This window comes from Clinocottus analis, unplaced genomic scaffold (assembly GCF_023055335.1).
Source record: "Clinocottus analis isolate CAN_PGR_092001 unplaced genomic scaffold, fCliAna1.0.p SCAF_11, whole genome shotgun sequence".
NCBI lineage: Eukaryota > Metazoa > Chordata > Actinopteri > Perciformes > Cottidae > Clinocottus > Clinocottus analis.
In genome coordinates this window covers 13,731,554-13,741,589 of record NW_027175832.1, presented here as the reverse complement: position 1 = coordinate 13,741,589, position 10,036 = coordinate 13,731,554, and the positions used below count along the sequence as shown (strand labels likewise).

At 43.3% G+C, this 10,036-nt stretch overlaps 1 protein-coding gene across 6 annotated transcripts in view; it reads right to left on the bottom strand.

Annotated features, from left to right (window-relative positions):
* Positions 1-1,878: 1,878 nt before the first annotated feature.
* arhgap21b (Rho GTPase activating protein 21b) overlaps positions 1,879-10,036 on the bottom strand; it is a 34,091-nt gene continuing 25,933 nt past the window's right edge. For 4 of the 6 annotated variants that reach the window (XM_068602466.1, XM_068602482.1, XM_068602489.1 and 1 more), the window contains 8 exons: positions 9,712-9,870; positions 8,985-9,063; positions 8,794-8,867; positions 8,599-8,688; positions 7,809-7,976; positions 7,395-7,500; positions 5,098-5,129; positions 1,879-4,995 (listed from right to left, as the gene is read on the bottom strand). In XM_068602466.1, coding sequence (XP_068458567.1) covers positions 3,427-4,995; positions 5,098-5,129; positions 7,395-7,500; positions 7,809-7,976; positions 8,599-8,688; positions 8,794-8,867; positions 8,985-9,063; positions 9,712-9,870 — 2,277 coding nt within the window. In that variant the 3' untranslated portion in view covers positions 1,879-3,426. The remainder of the gene's footprint in view (positions 4,996-5,097; positions 5,130-7,394; positions 7,501-7,808; positions 7,977-8,598; positions 8,689-8,793; positions 8,868-8,984; positions 9,064-9,711; positions 9,871-10,036) is intronic. The other 2 variants (XM_068602474.1, XM_068602505.1) reach the window with 1 other exon arrangement.

Here is a 10,036-nt window from a genome sequence, read left to right as displayed (position 1 = left end):
ATGTGCAACTTGTATATAAAGCATTTTGAAATGTATCTTTGTTTGGCTGTATTCTTTTGCAATCTTTACAACATTCTGATAGCATACAAGACAATGACTTTTTTTGACATAATATATTATGTCTCTTTCATGATGTGCAATACAGTTACAGACTTTATAAGACCTACTTATTTTCACCGGTAAGAACTTTTTTTGTCAAACTATACAATGACTTCATTAATTTTTTTGGACATACTACATGAGAACTTCAACATGCTAAATTGACTCTTGATTATTTTTTGACTGTGTAATGACTTTGTGACATGCTATACTATGACCGTTAATGTATGATAGTTGTATGATATTCTTTCGAGCATAAGATACTATGAACATTATAACAAGATATAGTGTAACTTTTTATATGTATTATGGCATGCTATAATTGGACAATTTCATGCTATGTCCATGACATTATGGCATGCTATAATTTTCATAACATTTTGTGACATTTGAATGGCATAATATACTATCACCGGTCCTGTTCGTGATTTCCATGGACGTGATTTCCAAGCGCAGCCAGGGGGCGGAGGAAATTCGGTTTGGAGGCCTCGGGATTGCCTCTCTGCTGTTTGCAGATGATGTCGTCCTGTTTGCCTCCTTGGACCGTGTCCTCCAGCATTCACTGGGGCGTTTTGCAGCCGAGTGTGAAGCGGCAGGGATGAGAGTTAGTGCCTCCAAATCCTAGGCCATGGTGCTCTGCCAAAAAAAAAACGGTGGATTGCTCCATCCAGGTGTGGAAAAAAAATGCCTACCACAAGCGAAGGAGTTCAAGTATCTCAAGATCTTGTTTCTGAGTGAGGCTAAGGTGGAGCGGGGAGATTGACAGGCGGAGGATCGGTGCGGCTGCAGCAGTAAAACAGGCGCTGTACTGGTCCGTCTTGGTGAAGAGGAAACAGTCGGAAAGCGAAGCTCTCCATTTACTGGTTGGTCTACGTTCCAACCCTCACCTATGATCACGAATTCTGGGTCGTGACCAAAAGAACGAGGTCTCGGATACAAGCGGCCGAAATGAGCTTCCTCCGTAGGGTGGCCGGGCTCTGCCTTAGAGCAAGGGCAAGGAGATGAGTTTCCTCTGTAGGGCTCAGCCTTAGAGATAGAGTAAAGAAGTGATGGCGTAGTATCGTACTAAAGGCTCAAAATGGTTGTATTTGGAGGATAATTATCGTGCATCTGGCAACCCCGAGATCGGTCGACCAATGACAATTATCTCTACAGTCAGAGCTAGAAGGTGAACGTAAGATATGGTTTTCCAAAACTTGTAAGGGCGTAATAACTAGTTTGTGAAAGACTCAGAAAAACTTAAATATCCAACGAGATAGAATCACGGACGTTTTTGGAATCCCTGCTGGACGCATTTTTTAGGTATCAAAAAGAGGACATGTCCGGGAAAAAGAGGTCTGGTCACCCGAGGTAACGGGGTTCAAGCCACGCCCGCTTTTTTAATGATTAATCGAAAATCGATCGTTAATTCTCCCGACGATCGATTAAGACAATTTCATCAAATGTCCATCTCTACTCAAGACATTATGAAATACTATACTGTAGTTTTATGAATGTGTATGCTATGACTATTTCATGACAACAATTCAAAATGAAGTATCCAGGCTGCCGAGTAACCATCAGATTCAAGTGCTTAACTGATTTACAACATTGTACCCAAGTAGATTTAATGTGGCTTTTTGTTTTACACTATCCAAAAGAAAGGGACCTTTAATGTCAATAAAAAAAACACATTCCAAGATAAAAGCTTTAAATGTTTTTATAAATATATAATATATATGTGATGCTTTTCTAAAATGTGGAGAACAAAACAAACAGACACAAACACTTGCCATTGACAAAATTTATTTCCAGTGTTTCAGGAGTCTGTGCACATCCCTCTAACAATCAGAGGATCACAGCATTGGTACAACGGTCCAGCTCAACGAAGTGCTTCCTAATGCAGGACCTCTGTCCTCAGAGAAGTACCAAACCGCCCACAACACCCACACAGGCCTCATGAGCATCATCGTCTCACAATACTGTACTTTAATCTTGCAATCTGATGGAAATGAAAAGTAAAGCAGCTAAAACAATGCATTTATATTTACATTTAAGTTACTTATTTTTACAAGAAACATTTAAAATTCAAGTTCTGTTAAAATCAAAAACTAAAAAACAGGAGAGAAAGAAAAACAAAAAAAGTATAAAACATGTTAAGACCAGAGTGGAATGCCTACGGAATGGAAGCTTGGCATTTTGTTACGCAACCTCTAGAATGACAGAGTCCACAATAAAAATGTCATTCACAGTAACATCTTCGTGTATCTCAACAAAGACAATATGGCACCCTTAACAATTCATCGTGAGGCACTTCCTATTGTGAAAAAAAACATGATTTTCTGATTTGAATACCCATTTTATTTTTCTTCACACTTTTTCTTCCTCTTTGCGATCAACTGTCAGCCACGACTACATGTGTGAACCACAAACGCTTAAAACACAGCATGACACTTGCATTAGAGGGAAGTTGTTCGCTGCTCTTAAACCACATAACTGGGATGAATTGTTTGCTATTTGCATAAATCCAGTGTCTCCTCGTCAACCTTGGACCTTTGGAAAGGCTTTGACAGCAGAGAGCTTGTAGACAGTTCACACAGGCTGTACCAAAAATCACAAGTCGCGTACACCAAAAATAGGGGTATGTACACTTCAGAGTGAAACACAAGCATCTAAAGCTTTTAGTCAGTATTACAGCAAGCATGTCTGTACATTCTTCATTTGGTTACTGAGAGACTCACTGACTTTGAACATAATAACTTTCTTTACACAAAAATAGTTCCTCTGCAATACTAAAATCTTTTTTTTTTTTTACTACTTCCTATTCTTTCTAAGTCAGTTCATCCTTAAAGCCACTTCGCTAAACTTTGAAACAATCTCGACTCAAGTGTCACTTTTCACACTTTCTTGCACAAACTTCACATGCTCATTGCTTCGTGAGCGAGCGACAGGTCCTCTGAATCTTCAGCATAACAGGGATTTGTATCAGGGGAGAGGACGTCCTCCTGCGGCACCATCCCAAAGTCATTTGTCATTTTATAAAAAGAGAGAAATTAAAAAAAAAAGAAGGTAGAAACACCATTTAGTTTCATGCCTCATACATGAGCAAGATCAACGATCCCTGTGTGCAGTAATTATCTTTATACGCACACACACGCACACACACACACACACACAACAATTTTCTTTACGACATGCTCATTCTCCAACATTGGTTGCACAACACACATTATACTGACAGACTCAAGTACGAGAAAGCAAGAAAAAACTGTTGCACACTCAAGGCTCCCAAGTAGGTACACATCTCACAGACGGAGAACATACACAGGCACACATGTTGAATACCTCTCACAGGTACTGGTAGAAGCGCGAATGGACCACCTGGGAATTAGTGAGTTTGTGAGGGTGAGCGGTGGCCGACAGGCTCAGGTCTTTACTCTGGGGGACTTCTCCGTTCAGCACATCAGCGGAGTGATGTGAGAGTTCGGAAGAGGAGGCTCCGAGGCTCTGGGAGTTTGCGTCGCACAGACCCCCCTGCTGTTCTGAGAGGTCCACGCTGACCTCGGGATTGCTGGTGCGGTGGCGCTCACGGACAATCCAGTCCCGAATGGAAAAGTCTTGAGAGCTGCACTTTGGCTTCAGCTGGTCCACAGCCGACAGCTCCGATCGAGAGCCTGAGCCGATGCCGACATGCGACCAGTCTCCCAAAACGGACAATTCTGCAAAGTCCCTCTGGCCGCCCATAGTGTGTCGGCGTCGGATGTTCTTTTTCTTGCTGCGGCCCTCAGGGGACCGGCTCCTCTGGCTGCCCACGCCAAACATGTCGTCGACGGACAGTCGCAGACGCACCTTGAGTCGATCGGTGATCTTGAGCTTCCATGCGGGCTCCGCTTTGTTTAATTCGCTGCGAGACGAGGAGCTGAGGCTGCCTGTGGAGCAACCTTCAGCTGACCCCGGCACATGCGACAGTCTGTTCGAATCTTTATCGCTCCAAGCTCCATCCAGTGAGGACTCGCTGACGGTTTTCTGTTGAGCAGCTTTCTTCCTGGAGAGGGTATCGCACTCGATAAGTCTGTAGGAGGGGAGGGGTCGAGGAGCTTCTTGCAATTCTCGCTGATCCATTTTCCCGACTGTAAACACCGACAGGTCGCTCTCGCTGTCCGTCTCCATTGCTCGTCCCTCGCTTATGAGCTCACTTCTCTCGTCGTCTGCGTCTTCCCCGCCCCTGCTCTCCGCCACAGACTGCACTTCAGGGCTGAGGGTGCTGATTTCAGCTCCCGTCAGGAACGTCATGGAGGAGGTGGTGGAATAGTCGGAGGTGATGGAGCAGATCTCCGCTCCCAGCCCGCTGGGGCAAGCTTCCTGACCCAGTGCCGCCGCCTTGCCTCGCTTCACTCTGGGCACCGACGCTTGGGAGCTGGTGCTGTTCATCGTACCGAGGTCAGACACCGTGTCGTCATAGTTGGAAGGCGGGTCCGACAGAGAGGACTGGTGGGCCATTGGCACGCGGTAGCCAAGATCCGGGGAATGGCTGGGCGAGGTGTAGGGGGAGCCACTTTGAAGAGCGGAGACAGTGTGTTCTGGAGGTGGGGAGAGAAAGGGCTGCGATATCTGGCTGCAGGAGAGTGACTCCTTCCTCTTGGGTTTGTCAGGCTGTTCTTCCAAGCTTTTCCTGTGCTTGTCTTTCCCATTGATTTCATCAGTCTCCCCCTCGTCCTCAGTCCGGCTGCCCGGGGACCACATAGGTTGCTGGCTATCCTGAGAGAGCTCATTCTTGGTGAACACAGCATCCAGGTCGTCGTCTGAACTGCTTGGATGAGCTTTGTCCTTGGGCTTCTTGCGTTTGCGGCTGGCGAAGAAGGAGGAGCGCAGCATCTCTTTGCTACACTGATCCTTCCCTGACCCCCACAAGCCCTGCTGATAGAGAACCAAGACTCATCAAAACAAGACTCATCAAAACAAGACACCGAGAATGAAGGATTTCTGTGAGAAAAAAATAAAATAAGAGGAAGACATTACCTTTGATTTTGAGGAGTCACTACATGCTGAATCTGTATCAAAGAGGAGAAAGCAATTAGAAAAAGTCTGCAAACACTCTGTCTTACTAACAGTGAACAAGATAAAGAAAGAGCAAGGGCAGATTAAATGTTTGTTCAGAGAGAACGTGACGGACATGATGAGGACAATGACAGCAGCTGAATGAAAGCAGACGGCACATTTTTCGGCTCAGAGAGAGAGGAGGACGAGTGACCACACAAAGCAGTATATGGATAAGTGGATAAAGCTGCAGAAGAGGCCTGAGATGAAGGGTGATAAGAAAGAGTGACAACCCAGCAGTAAACCAAGACACAGAAAGCAGCTCATGCTCATGTATCGATGGAACGACGGCACATCACGGACAAACACGTCAGTCACAGAGCATCACACGTAGCCACCAACTAGCTGTGGGCATTCTTTCCCAACTCAAAAAGACATCACAGTTGAGAAGGAGTGATGAGTTTGCGCTGACGTATGGGGCCTGAGCTGAACATATCAGTGAGTGTATGTCGTGGTCGATACAGATGGCACAGGCAAGCCTTGGTATAACGGAGAGATTGATCTTACTCCAAGCTAGATTAACTCCCGCTGTGCCCTTTACCATGTAACCTAGCACTCTCAACAACATAAAAGGCAAATCAAAGAGTTCACAAAACTTTGTCTCCCTTTGCAAGGGGAGAAAACACACAAACTGCAGCAAACAAGGATAAGCAGACTAATAGCCCTTTTTGGCCAAATGATGACAGGAACAAAAACGGTACAAAATGTGTGCTTCAGTGTGTAGCGCAGGGTTGGGTCAGGAGACAGTGTGAGGAACATGTTCGTGACTGATGTAGGCATTGTACATGTTGGATGTAACAGTAGGGGATGAGGGAAGTATGTGGCAATATTTGTCTGTGGTTGCATGGAGACAAAGATTTTTGAAATAAGGACATTACAGACAACACATCAAACAAAAAGACACAAGAGGAAGCATCTGAAACAAAAACAAAAAACTACCCGCCGCAGCAAATACCACTACATCTACATGCTTGGAAACTCGTCCACTGCCATATGACTGCATGTGTGTCTCTGCATCAACATGTCACTACATCTTTATGGGTTGTGTGAGTTTGTTTGGGTGTGAACACATGTGTGCTGGGGAACATCCAGCTCAGTCCCACTACTACGACCCCACCCTCAGACATCATGACAGAGTATGCCACATGACCGGGAGAGAACCTGAGGTTGACCGTACCATGCTACTTGTCCTCACGATCAGCTTTAGAGACAACAAGAGACAGCAGAAGGGCTTTCAGAGAAAGTACAGCAGCATCGCTCTGTATCCCCTCAATTTAGGGTATTGGTTTATATATGAGACGTGCACACCACAGGAAAAATGACAAACATCGACTTCTCTTTCTTTCTTTTTTATCTTTTTTCCTCCTTTCGCCCAAATTTAAAAGAGCTGCGGGTTTCTGCAGACTAGGCAGCTACACTGGGCACAACACTCGTCCTTCTTCCTACAGTCCCAGCTGTCCATCACTGACATAACAGAGTCCATCAGTGACATCATCGAGTGATAGACGCCGCCCACTTGGCCTGTGTCAAGATTGGGTAATGTGTGAGTGCTGGACAGGAATAAGGGAGAGAAACAACAAACTACACACAGAAGGGCAAAGGTCAAAAGGGTTAAAACGTCCATTGTTTCTTTTTGTTTGTTAGATTTTCTTTGGGAAAGAACATGCCGGGATTATGTGAGAGACGAGGAGGAGGGGAAGAAAAGAACTGAAAGAAAAGGAGTCGTCGTCTCAACACAGGTAAAGCACAGGGAGAAAAAATGACTTGAGCAAGAGGAAATAAAGAGTAAAGCAAAGAAATGAACAGAAATAAAACTTGAGGACAATTTTGTATCTCTTTGGGCAAAAAAATGTCAACAGCAGAACAAAACAGACTTCTATCCAAAAACAAACAAATAAAAAAAAACTCAACGTACTGGAAGGTATTTTTAAACTTTTTTCCCAAATTGTATTTACTGAAAAATTACTGAAACAAATACAATTTCGAAGACTTATTTTTGCTCAAAGCACTTCAAATTATGGACAATAGGCATGATGTTCATCGTCTCAAAAACTGGCATGCTCTTAACATTTATTCTTAGAATGGATCGATTACACAGATATTTTAAACTTTAATTTACTGGAATAACATTAATGAAATATAGTATTGCTGCTATGATAACATATTTTCTGTGGGGATGCTGCAGTGCTGCTCCTAAGAGATAACTCTCTCAGCCCTACCTGAGACTTCGCCGGGTGAAGCTGTGGTCCGCCCAATGTTGGAGAGTAAGTGGTCGATATTGGGCACAGGCTGAGAATGCACTGTGCTGTCCTGCTCAGCTGTGGTCTGTGGCCGCACAAGGAGGGAATGACACAGTTTGAACAAGAATAGAAGAGAGCATAAAGATGATAAGTGACTGAATACAACACATACATATTTATCTAAAGCCGCATGATAGATTAACTAAAAAGGTGAATTCACCATGTTCTGGTCTCCACCAACATAGTCATTAGATCCATTTCTCATACAAAATACTGATTGGTGCAACTTTAAATACTGTATATATGTATAAATTAAATGGCATACAAGTAGGGCTATCTATGGTAAGAATAGTTCATTTCTGATAAACAAATAAACGAAGAATTGTCACATACAACAGGGTCTTCATCCCCGTCGTCAGTGAAGAACCAGTCGTACTGCTGGATAAGGTGCTCAACGATCTTGCACTGGTCTGGCATGTGATTGACCATGTTGGTCATGTTGTCCTCAGAGGTTCTGACCAGCGTAGGACCAAACACAATCGCCAGGTTACGAGGCTCCATCTAAACAGAAGAGGTTGGGAATTTATCAGCTTTATTTTTTACAATTATTATACATGTTTTAAGGCCGTAAACCCCCTAACAACACACTTTTATACACATTTCTCATTTCGGCATTAACATTTTCTCACATTTCTCTCTTATTCAAACAATCTTAAAGTTCAAACTTTTCACGGATTTAAAAAAATAAGCCCAAACATGTTTAACATGTTTCATTTTAATGATCAATCAACAAGGTCCTCTAAACCGTGCCGCTTTGTGCTGGCGCCGCTACGCTGTCTTTTTAGCCGAATGTATTCTGTACCAAACGTATTCTGTACTGTACAGGAGACACTGCACGGAGAAGACTGATTGACAAGGTTGTACAGTACAGTCCCTTAGCTAATGAGGGCGCAGAACACAATGCGCAGTCCGCCCTTGGCCTATCAGGACGCCAAACACAATGCACGTTCATACTGTAGCTGTAAAAAAAATAAAAAATCCGCAAAACAACGAGTCCGCAAAAGGTGAACCGCGTTATAGCAAGGGACGACTGTAATGAAATAATCCTCAAAAGGGGCTTTATGAAGATTTGGTGGGGGTTACTGAATGACATTAACACCGACAAATCCTGTAACTGCCATACCTTGTTTTTTTCACAGTTTTCAGAAACCTTCTTGAGGTGAGCACAAAGGAACTTCAAAGTTTCAAAGTGATGATCAGGTAATTCTTGTATCTGCAAGAATTAACACAAAAAAAGGAATGGGAGTTGCTGGATTATTTGTACGCTCAATGTAATGATATTCAAATGAATGCTTCTCATATTAGATATTTCACTCACCAGCCTCTTGAGCTCCTTTAATCTCTCCACCGAGTCTTCTGTTCTGTTGGCTTCAATAAAATCACCATACTTTTCTGTGAACAGAGCAGAAAAACCTTTATCACACAAATAATCCAACGTTACACCAGTTATGATTGGAATGTATTTTTTGGTTGTGACTTATGAATTTTAGTGTAATCACAAGATCTCACCATTTGTAAACAGCGGTTCTGGAAGTTTTCGGAAAAAGGACTTAAGTAAACTGCTGATGACATTGAGGTCCCGCCATTTCTGCAGAGAAGTGAAAGATGGAGAGAGTGTTACATTAAAGCTTACAGCACAGATCTGTCACTGTGTTACAGGTCAGTGTTGTGTTTTCTCCCCTCCCCTCTTGTTTTCCCCACAGGTGCCAATCCGTTGATTAAAAGGAGGAAGCCGGAAGCGGTTTTTGTTTTATACTATGCACCCACTGACAATGCTAGGTGTGAAGGTTTGTGGTGAGAGGTTGAGGACATTAGGTAAGTTTGGGGAACCCTGTACAATTGTGCAAGCACCAAGGTACTTTGTGTCTAGACTATTAGGTTATTGGTCGGTGCTCTTTCTGTAGTTGTTTTGATAGATCATTGTGTAGAGAAGCATGTGAAGCCATTTTGTTTGTTTCTTTTCCAGAGGCAGTTAGCCAGGCCTAGTTTTGTTATCTTGATTTCTATTTGTTTGGTACAACCACAACTGTCCCAACCTTTCCCACTTCAATGAGAATCTTTTGTTTTTTTTGTTAGCCACAACCAGTGTGAATACACATTGTTTAAAAACTTTACTCCCACTTTCTTTCACATATTCCTTGTCAGTCACATGTTTGTTCCCCCTTTATACCTGAGACTGAAAAGGGGACGCAACACACTGCTAAAAGATAAAGTAGGGTAACTGTCAGTAACTCACATCTTCCTCAACGTCGATGTCAGTCATGCCTTTACTGTTGAGCTCCTCCTGCATGCTGGAGATGGCAGCATTGTTCCCAGGCACTCTGTAGATTCCTTTGTACTCCAGGCCTCTCTCCTCCACCACCTTACAGCACACCTCTACGATCAGAGGAACAAACTGCACAACACATGACAGGAAGACATTAAATATTACAAATCCGGGAATATGTTGAATCTGAACATTAAACAAAAAACAACAACCTACAAACTGTTTGGATAAGCACAGATGTGATGTGCATGCAATGCTGTGACAATATTCAACAAGTGAATTATTTGGTTGATGC